Below are 26,938 nucleotides of genomic sequence, written 5' to 3'. Positions count from 1 at the left end.
CCCGCCAGTCCGCCGCTGCGCCTCCGCCGAGCTCCGCGCGCCCCGCCGCGTCTCCCGCCGTCCGTCCCTCCGTCCGAGCCCGCGCGCCCCGCCGCAGCCCCGGCCCCCCGAGCGCCATGAACCAGATAGAGCCCGGCGTGCAGTACAACTACGTCTACGACGATGACGAGTACATGATCCAGGAGGAGGAGTGGGACCGCGACCTGCTCCTCGACCCGGCCTGGGAGAAGCAGCAGAGGAAGGTCAGCAAGGGCCCGTGTCCGCCGTCTGCGGGCTCGGCCCGGTGTCTGTGTGTGCCGGCCCCCCGCGGGCGGGCCGGGAGCGCGCGGTGGAGGTGTTGTGCTGTCCTGTGTCCGTGTAGCCCGGGTGCCCCGGTGGGAAGGAGAGCACGTCCGGGGACAGGCACGCAACCGGGCGTCCAGTGTGCGCGCGCGCGCGAGGGTGCGTGTGTGCGCGCGTGTAAGTCACGTAAGAGCCACAGAACGACAGAGGTGGAAAGAGGACCAGTGCTCCGTGCGTGTGTTTCTGCTCTAATCAGCCTTAGAGCAGAGTGTGGGAGAGTCTCAGGGCCGCCCCTGACCCCTTGAGTCTGTGACCTTGGCCACAGGAGCTAGACTTGACTTGCCCACGGTGCTCATTTGCCCCTAGCCTGTCTCTCCCCAAATGAAAGACGTCAGGTGAACATCAGTGCCATTCGGATTTCCACAAGGCTGCCCAAAGGGGAACTGCAGATCACTTCTTAAATGTTGGGGCTCCTAAGAGAGGGAACCCCACTCTCTGTTCACCACACTCTGTGTGAACACCAGACACTCACCAATAAAGTAATAATTATTTCACACTCTATTTATGGTTCCTTGAGGTAAGCACCCAGGGACGAGGGAATCCGCCAGCTCCGAAAGCTCCCTGCCCTTCCTGGTTGGCGCTGTCTGGGGGCCCAGGGGAACATTCCACTATTTCACGGTTTCTTCTTGATCCCTTTGGCTAGAACAAGTGGGGAATGCTCCCCAGGAGGCTAAATCCCACCTCCTGTTTGACCGGGCACAGAGCCGGGCAGAGTCAGACATGCCAACCCAGACCTGCTAATCCAGCTTTATGATGACAGTGTCAGGACAAAAGCAAAGTGCCCTACATGTTCCCCCCTCTTTTTCTGGGGGTGGGGCAAAGTAGATTTCCCTGCTAAGGACCCACTTTTAAGTGACTAAACTCTGTTGACCATAATGCGGGCGTGGGAAGTGCTCTGTGTGGCTGCCCCTGTGAGCAAGTGTGCTGTGCGACGAGGTAAATTAGTGTGTGACTGTGGGCAACACATGCATCCCATCCTTCTCTCCCAATGAACAGCGTTAGCTGGGAGGGTCTCTCCCTATTTGGATAATTCTCCAGTAACGGCGCATTATTTTCGTATCAGGATTTCTTTTTTGTTGTCTCCCCTCTGTAGTCAAATACCATTTACTATTATTATTTTAAAGCCTTAATTTGGCTACATTTCCCTCTCCACCTTCCTTTCCTAAGACTTCCACCATCCTCACCTTCTTGGAAACAAGAGAATGGAAGTGATAAATAGAAGTTGAGTCTATAAAGAAAAACAACATTTCAAGCCTTCTACAGTTTTTTAAATGACATTGTGAGAGAAACACATGGCCTGAGGATTATTAATGTGTCGTCTGCACTCGTTGATGCATTATCAGTCAGCAAGAAGTTAAAAAGTGACTTTAACTTGATTCAGCATGAGTGTTTTTCTTTAAAAGATTTCCCACAGTTTTGATTATTACCTTTTCCACTTTTTTAAACTCCTAAGTCTTAGTTTCAAAGGTTGCCTTTTTTTCTTAGGAGAAACAGTAAAATAGCTAAGAGATTGGACAGGTAGTCTGCTCATCATTTCTAGGGTAATAGTCTAATCACAGTGGTTCCTGTTGTTTTTGTTTTTTCTTACAGTACAATAGCAGGATGGAGCTAACGCAGTTTCCAAAAGCCACAATGACATATATCTCCTGTCTTATCTTTTTAACGTATTCACAGTATTTTTGGATAGAATTGCATCATTGTAATTTTTTTTTTTTAGGTTTGGAATCCCTGTGTGAATATATTATTGTAATAGTATATAGCACTTGACGTGTATTATTAATAAGTGCATATACTTCCCAATCCCAGTTCAAAAGAGTGGTAGAAAGCTTAAAGTGAGAACTCATTTTTCTCCCCCTTTGGATAGATGGAGTGTTGTAGATGCTGGGGGAAAAACCCACTGCATTAGGACACAGATCTGAACAGATCTAGAAGATACTCTATGTCTGCTTTTGGTATAGAACTTACTCAAGTCAATAAAATCATATTGAACTGTGAGTTCAGGGTAAGAGCCGTGGCCTCTATTTATGTCCTATGAGACAAACTGTTGGAACAGGACAAGGATAAAATACCATTGTTTCTATTGTGGGCTACCTTCTCCAAACTCCATTTCAGTGATATGCTGGGTATGATATCTGTCAACAGATGCTGGTAACACATGATGACGTCCGTAGCGTTTTAATGGATGTGGTGCCTAATTATATCCACAGTTCAGAGAGTCTCATAGGCTGGGGTAATCCTTGCTCTCTGGTGTGGAATTCCTTGCTACAGAAGGACTTAGTGAAAGTATAGTGCTTTTTTTTTCTTTGATGATGATTTTTAAAATTTTGGTAAAATACATGTAACAAAAGTTACCATCTTAACCATTTTTAGGTATGCAGTTCATTGGGGTTAAGTACATGCATGTTGCTGTGTTATGCAACCAATCTCCAGAACTCTTTTCATCTTGCACAACTAAACTCTATATACTATATATATAATATATACTATATATTGAAGAGTAACTTTATATTCTCCCCTCTCCCCAGGCCCTGGCAACCACCATGCTACTTTCTGTCTTTGTGAATTTGACTCCTCTAGGGACCTCATATAAGTGAAATCCTACAGTATTTGTCCTTTTGTGTCTGGCTTATTTCACTTAGCATGTTTTCAAGGTCCATCCATGTATAGCCTGGGTCAGAATTTCCTCACGTTTTAAGGCTGAGTGATATTCCACCGTGTGTATGTACCACATTTTGTTTATCTGTTTATCCGTACATGGACGCTTGGGTTGCTTTTGTCTATTGTGAATAATGTTGGTGTAAGTATGGGTGTACAAATACCTTTTCATGACCCTGCTTTCAATTTTTTTGGTTTCATACTCAGAAATGAAATTTCTGGGTCATCTGGTAACTTCAGTTTTCAGTTTCTTGAGGAAGTATAGTGCTTTTTCCAAAAGGAGGCAATTCAGAAGACATTGACTTTAGCATAAGTATGTACAGGCATTTCAAAGTGCTCCCTTTGTCTTTCAGAGGTGTTTAGTAAACAGGGGTAAGGATATTTATGTTCATGTTAATTAGCCTGTCTTCAGTGGACTTTTGAAACTTCTAGAGCTTTGGTATTTAGAAGCAAGCTCCTCTTGGAACCGAGGAAACATTCAACCTTCAGTTCAGCTGAAGCCTAATCAGGAGGTGACTTGTTGGAACAGCAATGCTGAGTATGTGTGCTATCTCTGTGGGCACGGGGTGCTGTCCTTCACCACTCTGGGAGGCTAGCACAGGCCTTTTAAGGAAATGACTGTGTGTTTTGAGACATAAAGGCTCCTTACATCCTTAATTTGTTTATGGCTAGATGATCGATACACTTTTTTACCCGTTGTTGGGAGAGTAAGAGAGTGGTTCGCTTAGTCCCCATTTGGAGTTCTCCCTGGTTTTATCATTCCTGGGGAAAGTCAAGTTCTGCCTAGCCATCATTTGGATGGACCGATTCACCATTCACCTCAGAGTACCTCCCGTTCATCCTGTCACCCAGGCTAAACTGTCGCCGAGTGGGGCCAGGCAGCGTGCAAGGGCACATGTGGGAGCAGCTGCCCACAGGCCCAGGTCAAATAGAGAGCCGGGGAACCTGAGGGTCGCCCCTTCCCGTGTTCTGTGGGCAGCACCTGCTGATGAAGGGTGCGGAGTGAAGTCTCTTCTCCCCTGCTCCATGACATCTGTCGTTGTGTGAATGTTCCCCGGGAGAAAAAGCACTACGTGTTTCCACAAGGTGAATAGTTTTGGAAAAGCGCGTGAACTTTTTCAGATTCGTGAAACCCAGAGGAATCTCAGCGCTCCCTGGTACTCTCTAACCATGATAAGTCACTAAAGCTTCGAGGGTCCGTTTATGTAGAAAATAAAGACAGTGATACCTTTCTCACCGCATTGTGTTTTTCAGGATCAAATGGTTAAACTCGTTTATGTGGGAGGGCTCCATACAGTCTAAATGTTCAGATGTTATTATCCTCGTGCAGCAAATATTTTTATTAGCTGGGGAAATAGTAGTCAGCTCCACACTTGGACTGGGGAGGGATAATGAAGCACGGGTTTGTTCCTTAATGACTTTGCTGTATTGTCTTGTGTGTGTGGTAACATACACATCACGTAAAATTTACCACTTTAACCATTCTTAGGTGTACGATTCAGTGACATTAATATATTCACAATATCGTGCGATCACCACCATCCTTCTTCTGAACTTTTCCATTGCCTCAAACTGAAACTCCGTGTCCATTCAAACACTAACTTCCCATCATTCTGAGGTCCTTGTAAAGAGAGGATTTGCACACTTGAACACTTAGAAAATAATACACGGCTTAATATTAAGTGCCAGGTGCTTGTCGTGTAAAGAATAGAAATTATAAGTCAGATCAGGAAAGCTATCATGGGTGAGAACAGTGAGGAAGTAGCTTCGTGAGCTAGCAGAACTCAGGCCAGACCTTAATGTGAGTAGAGGAGAGGAAAGTTGTATTCCTGGCTGGAAAAATGGAGTGAAGAGACTGTTGTGTTTCGGGGGGAGGGTGATAAGTGGGATGTCACCATAATAAGTGTTTATGTCACCCTTTAGCGCTATGGAAGCACCCTCACCCTCCTTCTTTCTCGGGCCCCCCTCACCACCGTCTGACAAAGGGCTGAGGGGACAAGGTCAGAGAGGGAGAGTCTAAAGGGAGGAAGTAGCCAAGGTGGCCGGGCTAGGACGCCCAGCTCTGTGTTCTTGGAGATGTCTGCTGCTTGCATGCGCTTGAGGGAGCATGAGGAGGGGAGAGGCTGGGCTGAAGCACACGGTGCAGATTGGGATGCAGAGAGAAGAGAGAGCAGCCAGGTTGTAGGGGACGGGGGTGAGGGTGGAGCCCTGCAGGTGTTGGAGCTCCAGAGGGCCATGCTGAAAGAAGCAGACTGCAGAACGAATTGGATGCCTGGGACCTGAGGCTGGGAGACCCGGGCAGGAGCCCAAGATAGGACCCACTGGGCAGAGTGGTGAGGATTAGAACCAGGGGCTGGTAGGCGCAATGGTGAGAAAGGCATCAATTTGAGAGTGGTCAGGAGGGATTGTAAAAGTATTAGATGGCCCTGTGCTGTTCCACAGCAGGCTGCTGAATCAATCCAGTTAAGTGGACGTGATCCCACCGTGAGAGCTCCTGGACTAGAAACTCAAGACAGTGGGGTTGACAAGAAACGAGCAAAGTGATGAGGAGAGTCTCTTTACCTGCCGGGAGAGAGAAAGCGACATATTTACGGGATATGTCATCCAGTGCAGGGGGGCGTGCTCCAGGCGGAGGGGAGGGCGGTGTGTCCCTGTGGCCACTGCTGGAAGGGAGGGCTGGAGCTCCAAGGGGGCTTCGATGTCCAGGGAAGGATGTCGGTGGGTAGGTGTGGAAAGGCAGAATCTGGTAGGAGCCCGAAGCAACCTCTGCCCCCGGAGGGATTGTTGTTCTCAATGCACTTGGTTTGCTGTAGATGATCACAGATGCACGGGTCGGGTCTTGAGCCAGAAAAGTCACTCTTTGTCTTCGGACCCTCCCCAGGGCGCTGGGAGAGGTCCTGGAGCGTGCCTCCCCCTTCAGCCAAGTTCACCGCAGAACAAACTTGAACTCCAAAGAAGATTCTCCAAGAGCGTGGGAGGACCAATCCAAGTCTTAGCTGGGAAGCATAGTCAACGCGGCTTCAGAACGCTGCAGTCAGTTGCTGCAGGGAGACACCTACGGGAAAGGCGCAGGACCCGCGTGGGAGGGGGAGCCGCCGTGATGAGCAGAGGAGTTGGTACGGAATACGTTGGAGGACAGTCAGAATTGTACCGCTGTTTCCCTGGGAACGGTACTAATTCTTCCAGAAAGAACAGAAAGCAAAGATTAGGGGGAACGTTTGCTAACTGCTGTGCTAGACAAATTCCAAAGGCAGGAGAATCTTGAATGCAAGGAATTGGTCTTTCTAAAGGAGTCTGAGGAACACTTTTTATACAAACAAGGTATCTGAGCACAGGCAGGCATGCGGGGGGCACATGCACCCCTCCTCCTCCACACAGTTTTCCATGCCAGAAACCACAAGGTGTTTTGAGCAGCAGCCCTACTGAAGAGCGAGATATAAATGGGGCACAGGCATGGTCATTCATTCTTTTATTCGTTTGACATTTATTATGGGCCTACTAGGGGCCAGGGGTAGAGAATGGAGTTGACACCACCTTAAGCCTTAAGGAGCGTATAGCCTGGTTCAAGAGACAGGAAGGTCAGTGCAAAGCTCGGAGGAGGGCCCCTCAGTTCCACTAGGCTGGCGAAGAAAAGGAGAGGGTATTTCTAAAATACTCTTCCCACATGGTTTGCTGTCTCAGTAGATGGAAACATCTTCCTCCCTGGCACCCAAGTGGGATCTTGGGAGTTATCCTTGGTGCCTCCCTCTGTCCCAACTCTGGTGGAACCCACTGCTAAAGTCCTCTGGACCCTGCCCCTTCCTCCTGTTATGTGCTTTAAGGTCTTCAGAGTGTCTGTGTTTCCTGCCTGGATTAGGGTGGTGGCCTCCTGCTTTGTCCCCCTTCTGTGACTCATGCTTCTCTTCAGACTTTCCTCCATGATGCAGGCAGGAGCAATCTTTATGGCACACAAGGCTGGTCATGGTATTTCCTGCTTAAAGGCCCTCTGTGGTTCTTTATTGCCTTCAGAAGAGAGTTCAGAGCCCCTGCAGTGGTCTGTGAGGCCAGGTCTGAGCTAGCCTCTGTCTGCTATTCCATTTTCACCCCAACAGGTTCAAGGTCCAACCCACAGAGTGGCCCTCACCATGTTTGACTCACCTCTTTGCCTTATACCCAGCCTCGACCTCCTCCGTCCATTCTGGAGTCTCTCCTCTAGGAGCCTTCTAGAACATAGGTCACCTGGTGCTGTCATGGTCCCTCTTCGAGGATTAGGAGCAGACGCTCTTCTCTGGTTCCCTGGGCCCAGCACTGAGCCTAGACTCTACTCATTTGTGGAATGAGAAAATTATGAGTCCTGTTTCTGAAAAGCATTTAGTACAATTAAAAATTTTAAAGGTAATAATTAAGAAACTTTTTTTTTTTTACAGTCTTTATAACTCCTTGAGCTACATAAGTATTAACTCCAATTCATGCTTTTTCTGTAGTGGTTTTCAAAAAATGTTTTCTTGAAGTGTTTTTCTCAAGTCCTCAAAATGAATGGAGTTATCTGACTTAATTCTTATTCTAAAATTGAGCCTTCAAAGACAAGCTGCTTAATTTAAAAAAAAAATTGGAATTTTGAGATTTTTGGAATTAAAAATTCATACATGCAGATTTATTTAAATTATAATATGTCAGCATATTAATGAACAAAATTTCTGGTCACCTAAATTTGATTTGAAATGACTGTTTTTTTTCCAGATTAAAAATCTTTAACTGCTTAATAAAGATAAATTATATTAATGATTCACAGAAGTATAAATTTAAATTTGTGGTTTTTCAGTGTGGAGGTCCCTTAAAAAGTTAAAAATAGAGCTACCCTGTGACCCATCAATTGCACTACTGGGTATTGACCCCAAAGATACAGACGTAGTGAAGAGAAGTGCCATATGTACCCCAATGTTCATAGCAGCATTGTCCACAATAGCTAAATTGTGGAAGGAACCGAGATGCCTTTCAACAGATGACTGGATTAAGAAGATGTGGTCCATATACACAATGGACTATTACTCAGCCATCAGAAAGAACGATTACACAACATTTGCAGCAACATGGACGGGACTAGAGGAGATAATGCTAAGTGAAATAAGTCAAGCAGAGAAAGACAATTATCATATGGTTTTACTCATTTATGGAACATAAGAAATAGCAGGAAGATCGGTAGGAAAAGGAAGGGAAGAATGAAGGGGGGTAATCAGTAGGGGGAATGAGCCATGAGAGACTGTGGACTCTAGGAAACAAACTGAGGGCTTCAGAGGGGAGAGGGAGTGGAGGGATGGGCTAGGCCGGTGATGGGTATTAAGGAGGGCATGTACTGCATGGTGCGCTGGATGTTATATGCAAATAATGAATCATGGAACACTACATCAAAAACTAATGATGTACTGTATGGTGACTAACATGAGATAATAAAAATTATTATTAAAAAAATAAATGTGTGGTTTTTGTATACAAAATATGGTAAAACAATTTTTTTTTGAAAACATGCTGCATTTCACAGTAGCGGAATTAAAAATAAAGAATAAACATGGGTGATTCGGAAGAGTGTGTGTGTTCCTGGAAAGGAGTCAACCTGAGTGCCAAGTCCAAGACTAAGAAGTTAGCATGACTCTGAGTTGTCCTGCTTTGTTTTTGCAAGGAGGTAAAGGTGTTAGTTATAATCCCTACGAATAATTATACATTGAAAATAGATTCTTAGTAGTAGTATCTGTGACAACCTTTTCACTAAAAGACATGCAATCTTGGGAAAAAAACTCTCCTTTTTTAGTGATTGTGAGGACCAAATGGACAAGTAGGTGAACGTGAGGTTGTTTGGGGGAAATGAGAACTGTATTTAGTATGAACCTGTGATTGAGTCTTAGGTAGACAATTGTACTTGAGATTGGCAGATCAAGAAGTCCCACCTTTTAGAGTCGTAAGGAGTCTTTATTTCATGATAGTCAAATAGGATGTGAAAATAATAATCATTTAGAAGTTAGGTAATGTCCGTGGTTTTTATTAGAATTTTGAGGAGTTTTATATTAGATTGAACCATGTGAAACTCTCGACATTGGCCATTTTTGCCTCCAAAAATTGTGGTTTCTTACGTTCAACCCAATGAAACTATGCTATTCTATGTCCCACTATGTTTGAGATCCTTGACCAGTACCAGTGAGATAGCCAAACCATACACCTGAATTCTGATCATTGCTAGCCTTATCTATAACGCCTTTGGTGTTCATTTAGGAAAGGAAGGGGATCTTTGGGTTTTGTACTAGTTAAAATGTGAGGTTTGGATTGAGGGCTTGATATGCAATGGAAATACCAAGGAGAAAGGTCGAGCTGGAGGTTCAGGCATGGAAGCTGTCTGCTCCTAGGCAGTGGTTGAAACTATGGGGAGGGGAGCGGGGAAGAAGGTCTAACAGGACAGGACTTCGCAGGAAGCCGTGGTATTACCTGCGCACGGACGCATTGCTTCCCTGAGTGAAGATGTGCGTGCCTCAGACAACTTGGAAGCACCCGATGTGTTGAGATGTCTTTGATTTTCTTCCTGCAGAAATCTCACCTTGGAATTCCACTGGAACTTTGCCAGTCTGAATCTGGCATTTGAAGTGGTGTAGCTGCTGGAAGAGAAACCCAGGGATTTGGCTCTGGGGAATGGGCTATCTCTCAGCCGATGAGATAAGTCATGCTTTCAAAGGCAGTGAAAAGCTGCCAGAAATTATTTATGGTTGTGTGCTCAGGTCTGGGGCATAAAACCCTTCTGCGGTTGAAATGGCCAGTGACAGGCTTTCTTGAGGAAGACGATATGGAAAATTCGTAAGGGTTACTGAGAACAGAATTTGTTTCATTGTACACTAAAAGTGTAGAATTTAATTCCAAGATAGGTTTCCTTTTTTTCCCTATTTTATTACTTATAAAAAACGAAATGAAACAAATTATTGCCCTCATTTAGATGTTTTAAGGTTTTTAGAAAAAATGATTGGTGTTTTGGGTGTTGGAGAGCATCAGTCATGGAAATGATAGAAGACATACACAGAATTGTAATCATTCGAGAGATTCCCACAGAGGGTAATATTTTTCTATTTTGAGACAAACACGTTTTTGAGGGGAGGCAAGGGTGACAGTGGGCTTGGGCTGCAATGTGGGGGAAAGAGACGTTAGTTGGAAAAATGCAAACCATGCATTTTATATCTTGCAAACTATATAATTTCTATTCTGTTATTGGAATTTTATTAAACAGGGGGTGGCTGATTATTTTATTGCATATTTTGATCTCTTTTGTTAAATTCTGAAACAGAAGGGTACTTAAAAAACTTCTTGGGGCTCCTGGGTGGCACAGCGGTTAAGCGTCTGCCTTTGGCTCAGGGCGTGATCCCTGCGTTATGGGATCGAGCCCCACATCAGGCTCCTCTGCTGTGAGCCTGCTTCTTCCTCTCCCATTCCCCCTGCTTGTGTTCCCTCTCTCACTGGCTCTATCTCTGTCGAATAAATAAATAAAATCTTTAAAAAAAAAAAACAAAAAAACAAAACTTCTTTTCAGTATAACACCAAAACAAAAAAATTCCAACAGGACAGTAAAAGTGATATTTTACTAAGTGGATTTTTGCTATCGGATTAAGAAAAAGAGGGGGAGGGGGTTTGGCATGTTATTCTTAGTATCCCAAACTATTCACTGTAATGGGGCAGAGCAGCTATTTATTGAGAATTGCCAGGCACTGTTTTAAGCATAGATCCTGTTTTATTCACTCTTCACAACAAGTCTTGAGAGCTGAGTATTATTATCCTCCTTTTTTAGCCGGGGAGGTTAAGGAATTTGTCTTGCTGAGGGTGGGGAAGGGTAGCTGGCACAGAATTCTAAACTACAAAGATGGGGCTCTCTCTCAATGGGAACTTCATAAAATGTCCGGGGACTCATATTCTGTTGCGTCCTCTGGCCCACAAGTGGCAGAGCTGAATTTTGGAGCCATGTTCCTCAACCCTGAAGGCCGTGCTTTTCACTACTAAACATTTTCTGGTTTTAATCGCTGTTGTTTTCTGCTCAGACTTAGAACCTACAACTGGGAGCAGAAGCGCAGGATTCAATATTCCTAATTTCTCACTTACCATCACCAGCTGCCTTTGTGGGAGAGTACGTGCGTATGCGTCTTTTGTTCCTAAATGGGTACACTGGGGGCATCTGATGACATGAGAGAACTCAAGTCAGAGGTTTTCTCTAGGTCAGGCTGTAACAGTTGGTGTGCTCAACAGAAATGCCAAAGGAGGAGAAAGGGGACCGCAGGAAAAGCTAACTAAACATCTCAGCGGAGTTGAGTAGGACGTGCCATTAGGGGCGTACCTTTGGGATTAACTGCTGGTCTGGCTGACCCAGCTCCAAAAGAAGCCAGAGTTAGGGTGCCTGTGTCCTTGAGTCAACTCTCTGTGGGAAGCAGCAAATGAGACTCCAGGAGGCAAGAGCACAGGTTAGAGTTAGCCTTCTGCAGCCATGATGTGTTAGCGGACAGCAGCGCTCTCTGAGGTTTGGGGTCACAGGGATTCAGCCTAAACACTGTGACGCAGCAGTACAAAAGACTCTCTCTACTTTAAAAAAATTCCCACTTTTCTTTTCTTTAACTTCCTGTGATGGAAAGTTTCAGACGTAACCCAGGAGCTGAGAGAATATAGAACATAGTGAATCCTTCTGAACCCAGCTGGCCAAGGAAAACCCAAGTTTCATGGACAGGGAATGTCCGATTCCCCCTGCCCCAGGTTTAGAGAGGTGTAATTGACAAATAAGAAGTTGTATATATTTCAAGTGTACATAATGTTTTGATATGTGCGTACGTCGTGAAGTAGCCACCAGGGGTGTCCACTTCTAAGAGGAAAAACACAGTTTTTATGTTCAACAAAGTGTTTTATTCCCTAAACACAATTTTGAAAGAAATCAGCCTGAAGCACAACTTCGAAAGGGGCCAGTTGTTGCCTTCCCCTCTCAGGGCTCTTCCCTTTTCACCCAAAATCCCACGCTACCCCTCTGGCCATCTGGGCCTCCTCCCTCCTCTGCCTTGCTTGTACACCTCCCCTCACCCCTGAATTCTCCTGAGGATTTCTCGTGTTCTTAACATTATAATCATCTGATCCTAAAAATAAAAGGTTCCCAAGACCTGCCTTCCCGGAGGTCTAAAGGTAACCTTTCTAAGACAGTAAGCCCCATTGCCTACTTCCAGGAAGGACCCTCAGGGTAGATTTCGGGCTGTCCCTGAAAACAGGATGGAAGTGTGCGAGAAACACTTTGGGCAGAGGCAAAGCCCCTTCACATCCTGTGAAAACGTGAATGGTTCACTGCCGGGACTTTGTACCCATTATAAAGTCAGTACTGATAGGGTATCTCTCTCCTCCTGTTGCAAACTGATCTGATAAAATGACCCTATAACCTCTTTCGGGGTTATTGGTCTAATTCTCTCTCCATTCCTATGACCACTGCTGTTACCGCTTTGGATGGAGAGCTTGGATTTGAGACAGGAGGTGGGAAAAATGTCTGAGGATGCTGATTCGATACTCGTACATCTTCGTTTCCTCCACCACCCCCAGAGTACAGACGGAGGAAGGAGAGAACAGACATTTAAAGGGTTCTTGGGGAAAGGTTATTTTTAGGGGCGGTCTTGCCAAGACTGCTTCCGGGGATTTTATTTAGACACAGATCGGGCCCCTGCCTGCTTACATGTGTGCATTTCTAGGGTAGCCCTGGGAGTGTTGGGGGGCCACATGCACGCTGCAGCTCCAGGCCACCTCATTCCTTGCAAAAATTCTTTTGTTTTATTTATTTTATATTCCCCCCAGCTTTATTGAGATATAATTGTCATACAACATTATGTAGATTTAAGGTGTGCACTGTGTTGTTCATTTCTTAGGACCTCTGTTCTTTGTGAAAGGATATGAGGAGGTGGGGTGAGAGGTGGGGACCGTGCGTCCAGGTTGGCCCAGGGTGGTCCCAGTTGTGGCTAGAAATTAGAAACCATGTCTCCTTCGACTCGCAGAAGTAGTCCAGTTTAGACACTAACTCTGTGATCACTCTGTTCTGAGGACATACCCATATTGAGCTCAGAGAATGGTAAAATAATGTTGAGACCCAAATAATTTATATATAGGATAGTAATTCTTTTTCTCAAAGTACTTGCCTATTTCTGAACTTTAAAAAATGCAGATATTGGTGAAGTGAGATTTCTTATACTTTGGCAGATTTAAATACCAGAGTCTAGTTAGTAATTTCTGAATCTCTTAATTCACAAATCCTTTAGAACCAAGCCTTGCAGGGAGCTGTGGGAGTGAACCCTGTGTGTGGAGGGACATGGGGCCACCAACCCCGCAGGTGGGCCAGGTTCCCCTCTGAAATGCATGCTGCCATATGCTTTTGGTATTTGATGTGCTATCTATATGGCTTTATAAGTACTGTATAGACTTCTCCTTCAGATGGTTTGATATTAACATGTGCTGTGCTTCAAGGATGCTTATTTTGCATGTCTGAAAAATGAAGGGTTAACGTTATTTAAATACGTGGACCAGTCACCAAAGTCAAATCTCTGGCTTTGTTCTTCAGGCAGTTTAAATATATACATATACATATATACATATACATAATTTTTGTGTGTGTGTGTTCAGACCCTTGAAAATCTGGGAGTGAAATGGTGATAAATATATTTACTGTGTGATAAATTCATGTTTACTGTAAAGATTGCCCTTGTTTCTATACTCAGACACAGGTGGGGCCATCACGGTCGGAGTCCTTTAAGGACTTGGTAAGGAAGCAGGAAAAAGCCTGTCAGAAATACCTGGTGTATGACAGTGGGTTCTATTGCTGTCACTGGTATCTGGGTAACTGGATATTACGGACTCCAGAGGACTTCTATTCTGCGGTCCTAGAACTTGGACAGTGTGTACCTTCTCCATTAGGGTTTTGAAATGCGATGTCGAAATTGGGATTTTAATGTGAAACTTTAAAAAATCCCTAAGCAGCACTTCATCGATTAACTTCAGAAATCTAGGGTTGCTTAATTATATCCAATTTAAGTAGTTTTTCTTTTTTCAGGGAGAAAAGTGTAGGATTAATGAAGTAAAACTGGCTAACGTAATTACAGATAAACACGAAGACCAAAGAATATAGACTAACAAATTGTATAGACTTTCCCGAGTTACTTTTTTAAGATACATTTTACATCCGTCATACACATTCCCTACAGAGAATATGGATAAGAAATTTTTAAAAGTCACAATCCATAGAAGACTTGTGTTAACATCTGGCCATATTGTCTACTATAGTATGGAAGCATACGTTTATGAATTTTATACTATAATATGTAATTATCTGAATTGTCTCAGGATACGAAGACTTCATTCTATACCTTCGTGACTGCTCTCCACTCAGCACGAGGCCTAGGGAAGAACTTTGTGGGGGAGGAAATCCCAGCCTGGCTTCCTCCCGTGTGGAGTGAGCAGGAACTTTGGGAATGCCCAGCTTCCCTGTTTTTACCCCTTCTGTGAACCAGTTTTCCCATATGGAGAGGAACCCTGTAGACGTACCTGACAGGGGCTATTCCTGATTTAGAACCGTGCTCTGGTCCGAAATACCAGTGCAGAGAATGCGGTGTTGTACAGGGATCTGTTTCATTCTACATGAACGCTTTAATCCCTCTGTGTAGGCAGCCATCTATTTGGGTCCCTGAAAATAGTAACGGTATGGTGAACTTGAATTAAAGAATATTTATTTTGCTGTCTGTGTCGTACAAGCTGCTTCCCCAGTTGCCGGGATGGGCCGAGGAGGGAAACATCAGTTTGCTTTTCTAAAGAAAAGCTTGACTTTCTCAAGAAAAGAATACTCAACGTTGCTGTTGCCTAAAACCTAGCGACAGTTGGGTCTGCCCTGTCACAGAGCCACATCTTGCTCAGAACTACCCAGGCTCCAAGGGAACAAGTTATTTTGGGAAGCATAGCCCAGGATCAATCGTATGTAGGGCTGTTTGTTGGGAGCCTGCAATGCTTGCTTACCAGAAAGTCCTCAAAGGAATTCTCCACGTGGCTTATGCCAGCCTGGGGGAGGCAGGTGTGACCGCACAGAGCTCCCAGCCCGTGGCTACGTCAGGCTCATTGCCTGCAGATTGCTCTGAGCTTGGAGGACCAAGCGCCCCGAGCTTTCATGGGGCTCTTTGAGCTTAGCACTTTTTTTTTTTTAAGATTTTATTTATTTATTCGACAGAGATAGAGACAGCCAGCGAGAGAGGGAACACAAGCAGGGGGAGTGGGAGAGGAAGAAGCAGGCTCATAGCAGAGGAGCCTGATGTGGGGCTCGATCCCATAATGCCGGGATCACGCCCTGAGCCGAAGGCAGACGCTTAACCGCTGTGCCACCCAGGCGCCCCAGCACTTTTTTTTTTTTTAACCTTTTAGAGCAAAAATGACTGAGACTTTGACTCTGAAGATATTTGATTTGGTTAGTTTAACATATGCTTCCAGCCCTGAAGTCGTTTGGGAAGAACCTGCATATTTCTAACCTGCTCTTTTTTTCCATATAACAATTAAAATGGAGAGTTTCATCAAGGTCATTTGCGAAGTGTCCTTTAGAAGAGAGGATGCTAGAACTTTTTTTAAATAAAAGGTTTTTAAAATAAGCCTTACAAATTTCTATATAAAAATTTTGTTTCGAGAATTTTTTTAAAGATTCATCCCTCTATTTGAGAGAGAGAGCAGCACGGGTGGGGGGAGGGACTGAGGGGGAGAAGCTTTAAGCAGACTCCCTGCTGAGTGCGGAGCCCCTTGGCTCCATCCCACCACCTGACCGGTGAGATCATGACATGACGGGAGCTGCCACTAAGAGTCAGACGTACAACTGACCGAGCCACCCAGGCGCCCCCGTTTCAGTAGTTTTAAAACACCCCTTGGAATGAAAGTAGTGGTAGCTTGAGTGGCTGGTAACACTGAGAATCAGGGGCTCAGAGAAGTGTTCGATGTCCTCGCTGTGTTGTTTCACATGCCTTGCCGACAGTAGAGACGAAGAGATGAGTAATTGCAGCCGAGAAGTCAGATTCAGGAGTGTGGGTAATAAGAACTCCTGTAAGTGGTGATAAAAATGTTTGTGGGAAATTTTCTTGAGCAGGGAGGAAATTAACAGATGGAAATACTTTAGCTTCTCGATAAATGTAAGATCTTTATGAAACAGAGAAAAGTGCTAAATAATTCAGCCCAAATCCAAAATCATTTATGGTGATTCATGTAAGAGGGAACATGGGGACACGCATTCGACTTTAAATGGAGGCTTTGACATAGAAGAGGAATCCAGTAAGCCGAGACTTACGACAGTTGTCATTTTCACAGGACGGGGGAAGCAGACTGTAACTTAAGACCAGCAAACGATAGACTTCGGTTAGTTTCACGTGCCGTTCCTGTGGATGGGTCACTGTTTGTCTTCACTGAAATCAGTAACATTTAGGTGGGAATAAGGACTGCTTCAGCGTATTCTAATGTTGGCTTCCCTTTAGAGAAAAGGCCCTAAGGTATTAAAAGACAATTCTTACATAAAGGTAAAAATCATGACTGTCATACAAATATGAAAAATGAACACATGCTAAAGACGTTATTTAACTCACCAGCCAAGGAAAAACTGGAGAGAAGTTACAAGCAGTTTAAAAAAATCCAAAGAATAGGCACATTTATAGATTAGGAAGAGCGAAATGAATGTCCCTCTGGAGGAAGGACTGTCCCTGTGCTGAACAGAATGCAGTCTCTAGGAAAGAATTACTTGCACTGCTCTCCTTTATGACTTACGAGTTTTGGAATAGCCTAGAAGGCGTGCTGTACACAGTGAGCAGGTTTCCCACTGAAGCCCAGACTCCCCATATAAAGTAGCCTTACTAACGGTTGTGACACCTTTCCTAATTCCCTGACCTCAATCTGTCCCGTCCTTTCTGGAAGTTACGGAGGACATTCCACGTACCAGGGAGGCCATACCTCAAGCCAGAATCAGTCTGCACTGGATTTGGCTTTGTTCAAAAACCTGAAAAGCGTTTGTTTTTTCTCCTATTAGGAGTCTCAGAGCTTTTAGAGCCTTTCTTTATGTATTCTTAACAGCCCAGGACCTGAACGGTAGTCAGTCTTAGGAGCCTGGTGACTGACGCCTGAAATTCAGGGTTCAGAATTTCTGATGAGAACCAGACACGGAGAGAACTCTTCAAGTGCTGGGAGAGCCATCTCTAACCTACCCACTTAAAGAATCATCCATTAGCCTGATTCTATTCTTAGATGCCCTCAGCTGTGAGGTTGTCTTTTATTTTTCACAAGGGTTTTTTTTTTTTTTTTTTGGCAAGATTACAGAGTCTCTTTTAACATTTAAGGATTCTGTAGTTAAGTTTGACGTGATAATAATTTTTAAAAACCTGGAACTTGAGCAGATACAGATTTTTTTTTAGCAGATACAGATTTTAAACTCCTCAATCTTTTTTATATTTAAAAAAAAAATCTGATTGCTATCTTTTTTGCTCTGCCCCAGAAAGTCTGACACATTGGGTCCTATGCAACAAAGAAGTGCTGAGCGCCACTGTGTGCAGGCACTGTGTGGAGCACAAGGCGAAGACCCTGCTCACGTCTGTGTCCCTGACACCAGCATTTTTAGGGTTGGCAGGTGGTGTCACGCAGCAGTGTTTCTGACAGCATTGTTTCCCACTCTCCTGCCGAGTCCTTACAGGACTCTGACGGTGGCAGCTCCCGTTGAGTTGTTCCCGGACTCTCCTGCCCCACAATTTGAGATTGCTAGGTACCTAACTTTGGGTGGAAAGAGACCCCGAGCCCCGCATGCTGGCAGAACTTGTTGGGCCTGAATCAACGGCAGAAGGCTGCCTCTTTTCTTCCCCTCTTACTTTGTCTCAGAGTAATTAAATTTGTACTTCAGAGAATCCCTGGAACTCAAGTGAAAAGCAGTATTTTAGGGGCTCCTGGGTGACTCAGTCGGTTAAGCGTCTGACTCTTTTTTTTTTTTTTTAAGATTTTATTTATTCATTCGACAGAGATAGAGACAGCCAGCGAGAGAGGGAACACAAGCAGGGGGAGTGGGAGAGGAAGAAGCAGGCTCATAGTGGAGGAGCCTGATGTGGGGCTCGATCCTATAACGCCAGGATCACGCCCTGAGCCGAAGGCAGACGCCCAACCGCTGTGCCACCCAGGCGCCCCTAAGCGTCTGACTCTTAATTTCAGCTCAAGTCATGATGTCAGGACCGAGGGATCGAGCCCCGAGTCTGGCTCTGTGCTCCGAACGGAGTCTGCTTGTCCGTCTCCCTCTCCTCCACCCCTGCCTCTCTCAATCTCTCTCTCTCAAACAAACAAACAAACAAATAAATGAAATCTTTTTAAAAAAAGCAGTATTGTGGTTTATTTATGACTGAAACTGTCACCGTTGAAAGTATCGAGACTTTGAATGGGTATGAGATCTCTGTGTGTGGACACAGGTATGCCTGCTGGTGACAGAAAGGTGAGCAAGACAGGGTCAGAGGCTGCTGTGGTCATTTTGTTTTTTCAACTTGTAATATGTACGCTTGCAGGCCTGTGAAAGCCTGAGAAACCAGTTGTGGGCCTGCCATTTGCAATGGGATGTACTGGGATTTGCTTTTTTACAGGAGTTAGTTTTGAGGTTCTCTATACTTAGTGTATTTTGGACCAAGTCCTGATTCAAGCCCTTTATATTAATGGTCTCGTGGAAATAAGTTTTTTAAAAAACATGGGGACAGAATATATTTGCTGCCATGGGTGAAAACTAATGCTTTGAACACCTTGTTTGTTGAAGTTAAGAGAAGCTAATGATGCTCTTTGTTCTCTGAACAGTGGTGTTTGTACTCGGGAAATCAGGACAGAGGAAGACGAACAGTGGTGTGAGTACTCGGGGGAGATCAGGACAGAGGAAGACGAACAGTGGTGTGAGTACTCGGGGGAGATCAGGACAGAGGAAGACGAACAGTGGTGTGAGTACTCGGGGGAGATCAGGACAGAGGAAGACGAACAGTGGTGTGAGTACTCGGGGGAGATCAGGACAGAGGAAGACGAACAGTGGTGTGAGTACTCGGGGGAGATCAGGACAGAGGAAGACCTGGCATCTTTCTGGATTCATGGATCCCAGACCTTGTCTCCTTTTTCTGTCTGAACAGAGCAACAGTTTATGAAATGTGCAGGGCAACAGCATGTCGGTGCTTAGTTTTCGGAGGTGGAATATCTCTCGTGCTCAAGTAGCCTTCAGTCGTGACTGTTGGCTCTCTATTTTTTTCTGTGCAATGGTTTAATTCCCTTTTAATTCAAACCCCAGAGCACGTCAGGTTCCTTTGAATTGCCACCACCGACTGCTGTTCTTTTGTGTTTCTGTCGCGTCTGAATTTGCGAAGTAGTTCGCGTTCTCTTTCCTTCATCTACATCACCGAGGTGCACGGTGCATTCCCTGGGGGAAGCAACAAGTCGCAGGCGAGAGCGGCTGACTTGCCCACACCGGACACTCAGTGGGTCACAGAGCCAGGAGTCAGACTTTAGGGCCGCTGTGTTTCAGGGGGTGCTAAGCTGAGCGGTTACCTGCTGTGCGACCTAGCAGGATCTTGGCGACTCAGCAGAGATTTGTGGGCAGAGAACAAAAGGGCTGCCAGCCATGTAGTTAGATGCCGGGTTATGCAACTCAGGAGAACACGGGGCTCCAGATGGACTTCCAAGACGTACTATAATTGTTGTAACACATGCAGGACCCTGACACTTTCATGCTTACAGATTTCTCTCTCTGGTTGAATTTGTAAAATGTCGTGTGAGTAGTCGAAAGGTTCACGTGGGCACTTGGCAACCTTGAAGGTTTGGAATTTTTTCCAAATCAGATGATGAGGCTGACCCGTCATCACTGTGAGTGACTTCTGGGTCCAGAGAACTTCCTTAAAGGTTTTACAACACAGTTACGTGTCTGAATATTTAAATTTAAGGCCATGCTGCTATGGCCTCATTGTATGGAACACCCAGTGCGTGTCCTCACCTGGCATGTGGACCGGGGTCTCTCGGCTGAGGGGATTATGAAGCTTTGTAGTGGACCAGAAAGTTCTGCCAGCCGCATGGGGCAGGAATTTCTCCCGTCTCTGCAGTGGGCTCCCTGCTCTTGGTGAGGGCAGTGTCTCCTTTTTAAACACGAAAGCGGAACTCACATTTAGTTCAGAGGATCCACTCTGACCTCCTCTCCGGCTTTGACCAGAGAGTTTACAGGTGGGTGCAGCTGTCTGGAGGCTCCCCACCTCCTTGCTTTTCAAATATTTTAAAAAACCCAGGAAAGTGATTAGAAGGAATTTTGCCAGATTGGGAGTCTATGAGGTGGAAAATAACACACCCTTAAAGTGGTTATTGTAAATAGAAAAATAAATGGAGCATTTTTAGAAAATCAACTTACACCACCGAGTGGTTTCTGCTAGTTGTACGTGATAGTTTCAGAACCAATGAGATAGGTAGTGTTGGCTGGCCAGCTTTTATAGTTCTTCTCCTCCTGATAACCTTTCGAACTGTTTCATAGAGTTGATCGTAACAATTACTATGCCCCCCCTTTTTTTCTGTAGCTGGGAAAGTGTCAGGACTTGAAGGACAAATAATTGCATGGTGTCAGAGTCAGAAATAGAATCTGAGTTCTGAGCCAGGGCTGCAGGCTGGACCGGGCTCGGCCTCCCCCTCTCCCTCTCGGGGGGTCCACTCGTCCCACCCCATGGGATGCAGGCCAGGATCCACACGGCGAGCCTCCTGATGCCTTCACTCACTGAGGAAAGCAAGCTATAGGGGATCTCAAAATCACAGAACACTTGGAAGGTGCCCCAGACCGTTTTGCACCCAACACACAGTGCTGGGTTCTAATTGGTGGGCTTGAAAGCCGAGAGCTTCTTCACTCCTTCCTACCTCGCCCCCCAGCTTCATGCTGTGCACTGTGCCTGAAAGTCCCGGCCCTCAGCAGACCCCGTTCTCTTCCTTTCAGAAAAACCCCACAAGCTTTTCTGAGTAGCCGTTTTGGGAAATGGGATCTGAAATTAGTATTTTACGTCATTATTATCAGAGGAAAAGCTCATTTATGGAACATAAGAAGTAGGAAGATTGGTAGGAGAAGAAAGGGAAGAAGAAAGGGGGGATAAACAGAAGGGGGAAGGAACCATTAGAGACTATGGACTCTGGGAAACAAACTGAGAGCTTCGGGGCGGGGATGGGATAGACCGGTGATGGGTGGTAAGGAGGGCACGTATTGCATGGTGTACTGGGTGTTATACGCAACTAATGAATCATCGAACTGTACATCAGAAACCAGGGATGTACTGTATGGTGACTAACATAATATAATAAAAAAATATTACAGATAAAAAAATAAAAGGAAATTTATAGAGGTCTTGCCGTTTTTTTGAAGAAAATAGAATAGTAAGTTGAACACCTCATCTTAGAGGAGGCAGACCCGGCCTAGAAACTTCTTGCTGAAAGGATTAATAATTATCTGATAGCATGAAATGAACTTGTGTTCAGACAACTGTGTCAGACTCAAGATTGATTTTTCGTTTGTCTTTATCTGGGTAATAATCTCTTCCAGGTAGAGATATGAACATGTGTTACGTAAATAAGGACAGTTAGTAATCATTTTAATTAAAAGACCTTTTCTCACTTCTCTCCGTGGAAAAGTCTGCAATGTAGGCTGTTCTGTCTATAGGCTTAGTTAACTTAAAAAGAAAGCAAATGCAAGTGTACATCATTCAGTAACAGGCTTATCTCAACAAGTTAGTAAAGACCCAGTACTTTTTTTGCCATTAAGCATGCTGTGCTGATTGTTGTAGAATTTAACTTTGAGAAAGACAATAGGCTTACTTTTGGACTAAGGACTTTGCCAGTAAGTTCTTCAGGAAAGAAGGAAAGGCCTCACCTGCTGGTGAACAGGACTAACACTTCTTGCTAACGATACTCCCGGGAAACTCCTTCCACTGGTAGGTGTTCACCACCGCCACGTTTTGGGTGTTGAGGAACGTTTGGGGGCCTCTCGATTATGTTCAGAAATATAACGGAGGAGGGACTGAGGATAGTTGGAGTATCCTTCAGACTCCCTGCATGAAAACATAATACTGTGAGCCATGGGAACACAGCCTTAACCTCTGGGCCCTTCTCCTTTGCACCGTATTCCTTGCCGAGATTTTGTGCTATGGCCAGGGTGGGCCTATAGGGGCCCAGAGACCAGTCTGCGCCCATAGGACCAGCCATCCTGGCCAGTGCCTCACGTGTTGTGATTCCTCACATTTTGGGAAAAGATGCTGATATTTGCTCCTGTTGTCTGAGGAATATATGTGTGGAGACAGTGCCTTCCACTGCCTCTCCATCTTTTCTCCATGTATCTTGAACACCCTTTCCCTTCGTTTTCTCATGAGCTTCTTTGGAAGGTGATAAGAACTACAGATATCAGCCTTTCTCTTCTGGAGATACAGATCTTCCTTTACTGACCTTGGGGTTATACCTGGATAACCCCATGGTGATTAAAAATATCTTGAGTCAAAAACACAGTCATTGCACGGACCCTACTGAACGTCATAGCCCAGCCGACCTTAACCTTGCTCAGAACATTTCCGTTAGGCTACAGCTGGGCAAGAGCAGCTAACACAAAGCCTGTTTTATAATGAAGTGTTGACTGTCTCGTGATTGAATACTGTACCCAAAGTGAAAACCAGAAGGCCTGCATACGGGTGCAGAATGTTGGTGTAAGTGTGTCGGTTGTTGACCTTGGGATCCCATGGCTGCCTGGGAGCTGCTGCCCCCACCCAGCATCCCAGGAGAGGATTGTACCACACAGCTTAGCCTGGGAAAAGATAAACATTCCAAATTCCAAGTATGGTCTCTACTGAATGCGAATGGCTTTCACACCAGTGTGTAGTCCACCCATGGTAAGTCAGGAACACCTGAGGGTGGGTCCGTGGTATCCCATCTTGGTTCTCTTTGTATGGCTCTGAGAGGTTGTTATATGTGACTATTTTTGAGCTGCAGGAAGCATTGGGTTTTACCCCTCGGTGCAGAGGAGCGGGGAATGAGATGGTTCCCCAGGAGAGAGGTAGAGGAAGCAGGAGAGGGGTTGGAGGACCTCTCATGTGACCGAGCAGCTCCTGGGTTGACACTGTGGCCTCTTTCCTTGGTGGCCGTGTCTGGTTCATAGAGCACCATTTCCCTTAAGAAAGGACATCTGGCTTGTTTGTCTGCTTTGACCCAAGGAGCCTGCCTCTGAAACCATGTGGACCTGCCTCCCTGCCATGTGAGTCCTCCAAGGTTTAGTTCCCACGGACTTTAAGGATGCGCGTTGCTATCGAGTAGCAAGACCAGCCACAAAGAAGCCTTCGGGTAAATGCCTGGGGTTTTGCTCTTGCTGTCGTGGCTTCGTCTCCTCCACAAATCAGCAGGCTTTTCACAGAAACCCGGGACGACTGGAAATGCGTAAGAACAGTGTCTATAGGCCATGGTAATTAAAACTGTAAATAGAATGAAAATGAAACATTCTAACTAAGCTTAAAATTCCTTTTCAGAGCGCACTGGCCTCTTTGCAAAGTTATTATCCCAGAGCAGTCAGGGTCCTTTTCACATTTAAGTTGGTTAGTTCCCTCCTGGATTGGCTCTTAGGACTGCTCATTAAAGACAGGGACACTTCATGAGACTTAGCGAAATAAATTGACCTTTTAGATTAGATTCATTCTCCGGATTTGCACAAAGGAATAATTACCGATGGTAAATTACCTTTGTTGTGTGTGTACCTATAAAGAGGTGGTATCAGACAGCCTTCCCCAGTGTGTCATAGCGGGGTCCGGAAGCTCGCGGCTTTGGGGTTATATTCAGAAGTGTTTCTGACACTTTGATTAGGGAGGGACTTAGGTAACATGGTAACAAGATGAGGTAATTTGCAGCAGCGGTTGTTGCCCCTTTTTAAGTAGAATCTAAAGGCAACTCTATAAATAATTTATATCATTGTGTTTTTCTGTCAATTCCATTTTAAAAATCACAACCTGCTCTCTTGCGCCTTTTCCAGAAGGTTAGGTACGTGATTAGTCTCAGTATCGTCAGTTAAAAAAACAACAAAACCCAAACATGTTTGAAGGCATTTTGCTTGCTGAAACGGGCCCTACGGTGTGTTTTACTGAAAGGTGGCTGTCTGGAAACAACCTAAATGTCCGTGCACAGGGAGCTGGTGACATAAAGCATGGTGTGTGCCCTACAGTGGAGTACGTGGCCATAAAAAGGAGTGGTCTGTACTGATACGGAATGACCTCTAGGTTGTATTTTTTAAGTGAGTTAAAAAAAAAAATGCAGGTGCAGAACAATGTCTATACTCGGACATGGGTTAAAGGCAAAATAAAAAGGTGTGTGCATCTGTGTGCTTACACATGCATCAAAGATCCTTGAAGAGATCCATGCAAAAGTGAAGATTTGTTCCCTCTGGGGAACGGAACTGGGTGCCCAGGAACAGGCAGAGAGGGACGCTTTCCACTTTCTCTCCTCTTTGTGGCACTTGAATGTTGAGCCAGGGAAATGCATCGCCTATTTGAAAAGTCAATAGATCAATTTAATGTTGAAATAAATAAATGATAGATTCTTCGTAACAGTCTTAGCTTCGAACTCCAAAGTGGTTATCGAGAGCAGCACTGCCCCGTCGAGCTTTCGGTGATGCTGGAATGCTCAGTGTGGGCGCCGTCCAGCTCCGCGTCCACCAGCTACACGCGGCTTTTGAGCACTTGAAAGGTGGCGTATGCAACCGAGGAACTCAAGTTCTTAATTTCCTTTCAGTTTTTAAATTTACACTTAAATAGCCACCGTGCCTTACCGACTGGGGATAGATCCAGAGTATATGGTTTCCAGTATCTCTTCTGTTTTGAGCTCACTGAAGTTTAGAGGTGTTTTAGGAGGAATAATTATTCCTTTAAGCTCTCAGGGTAAAATGAATTATTGTAAGTCCAAGAAAATGCCTACCTTCTCTTTTTGCCCTCGAACTTAATGCCATTGCATATTTGTTGAAATAAGTGACTGTCAGATTTGCAGATCTTCATTACCCAGGGAGATCGTTTTTATGGAAACAGTATCTTCCTGTGGTCTCGCGTGGAAGCTGTGTATGTTTTGGGGTTCATCTTCTCTTCTGTCACGCAGACCCTATTGCATGCCTACCCCCAGAGTGACGTGCCAGGCACTTTGTTCTTGAGCCCCACAGCTGTTGTGACACAAGGGGACGGTTTGCATTCCTAGCCAGCAGCTGCCAGAAGGGCTTCTAAAATGGTTTTGGCAGGAAATAGTGCACAAGTGGAAACCAAGTTAAAAGCAGCTTGAAAAATAAACAGAATGACTTTGGATGCCACTTACCATACAGTCCGTCTTTCCACTGAAGATTGTCTTCATGATTTGTGACCGTGGCTATACTCTGACCCCGTCCGTGGCCAGGCTGCATCTAATTGTCTTTGAAATCCAGGGTCTAGCCCAGGCCCTGGCATACGCCAGGAGGGGGTCATTATTTCTATTATTATTATCATTATTTTTAATGATCGACTATACCGCAAATTTGTTTAATTGATTTAGTTACTAGCTTACCACTGTTGTGCATTCAGGATAAACTAAGATGTAGATAATAGTGGTTTTGGGTCCCTCCTCTCTTCTATCTACGACACAATACCTCCCACCCTCTGCTGTAGAGGAAGACATTATGAACATTATCTAAACATTATTTATTCATCCATTCTGCAAGCGAGGTTATTTTTGTTGCATGCATGGAATAAGCACGCTCTCATTTAGAGAGAGCGTGTCTCTCCTACAAAGTAGGAGACGTAGGTGTGAACGTGGTACCTTTTGAAGCTGAAGTCACACATCTGTTCCAGCAAATAAATGATTTTTTTTTTTTTGGTCCCTAAAGGGGAAACTACTAAAATCTTACTTTAGGCCTGAAGTCATTCATTCCACCAAATTCTGTCTGCTTGCTCTAGGAGGCCCCAGGGGCTCCAGCCTCTTGGACTCCCCGGAGCTTGTAGGATGTCGAGTGTTGTCTGCATGCAGGGGGGCTGACTGCTGCAGGGCTGTGGAAAGCAGTGCTCTGTTCTCGTTGCAGACCTTCACTGCCTGGTGTAATTCTCACCTAAGGAAAGCTGGCACCCAGATTGAGAATATCGAGGAAGACTTCAGGAATGGCCTTAAGCTCATGCTGCTTTTGGAAGTCATCTCAGGTTGGTGTTAGACATTGCATAGGTGTCCTACCCCACCCCGCGCATCCGTGTGTGAACTCTAGCTATGCATCTATTTAGAGATGACTGCATTGGAAGTTCCCGTCAAACCTGGCTGGGCCAGAACATGGTCTTACTGGCAGAGAACACCTTTCCAGAGAGCAGTCTGCCTGGAGTTATTGTTCTGCTCTGAAAAAGGAGTAAATTCTGTTTAAAATTGACGTATTAAAATAATGTTTTCACCATCCGCCTTGAAACAAAATGAGAGAAGAAAAAGTGACACTTATGCGACTCCCCACCACGTTCCCCTCTCTTCTCTAAGCCCAGCGAGTGCGTCTCCCAGACATGGTGTTCCATGCAGAAAGCCAGGGACAAGTTGGCATAACTCCGAAAACATGAGCTCAGATCCCAGAGGGGTTATGTTTTGCCCTGAATTTCAGTTGGCTGGTTTAGACTTTGGATGTGAGAAGGGATCACCCTTGAAGAAGTGTGACTGGGGGAACGATGGCAGGTCTGCCCTGATCCATATATCTTCATAATCAGGTGTCTGCAATGAGCCTGGCAGCCACCGCTGTGATTTGGACCAGGCTATCCTGACTTCCTCTAACAGCTAGTCAGCAACTCCAAAGCCTCCCGGGATACCAACCAGCCTTTCTCTGTACTCCTTTGTCAGTTGGCCGGTAGACCAAACCGGACTCTCCCAGCAGATCTGAAAAACGTATGGCCCC

At 45.2% G+C, this 26,938-nt stretch overlaps 1 protein-coding gene across 1 annotated transcript in view; it reads left to right on the top strand.

Moving 5' to 3' along the window:
• Window positions 1–38: 38 nt before the first annotated feature.
• ACTN2 (actinin alpha 2) overlaps window positions 39–26,938 on the top strand; it is a 64,033-nt gene continuing 37,133 nt past the window's right edge. The window contains exons 1-2 of the mRNA XM_002928596.4: window positions 39–242; window positions 26,099–26,213. Of these exons, the coding sequence (XP_002928642.1) occupies window positions 117–242; window positions 26,099–26,213 (241 nt within the window). The 5' untranslated portion in view covers window positions 39–116. The remainder of the gene's footprint in view (window positions 243–26,098; window positions 26,214–26,938) is intronic.

Source organism: Ailuropoda melanoleuca, chromosome 6 (genome assembly GCF_002007445.2).
Source record: "Ailuropoda melanoleuca isolate Jingjing chromosome 6, ASM200744v2, whole genome shotgun sequence".
NCBI lineage: Eukaryota > Metazoa > Chordata > Mammalia > Carnivora > Ursidae > Ailuropoda > Ailuropoda melanoleuca.
The sequence above is the reverse complement of the archived record's forward strand: the minus strand, read 5'-3'. Positions and strand labels throughout refer to the sequence as shown.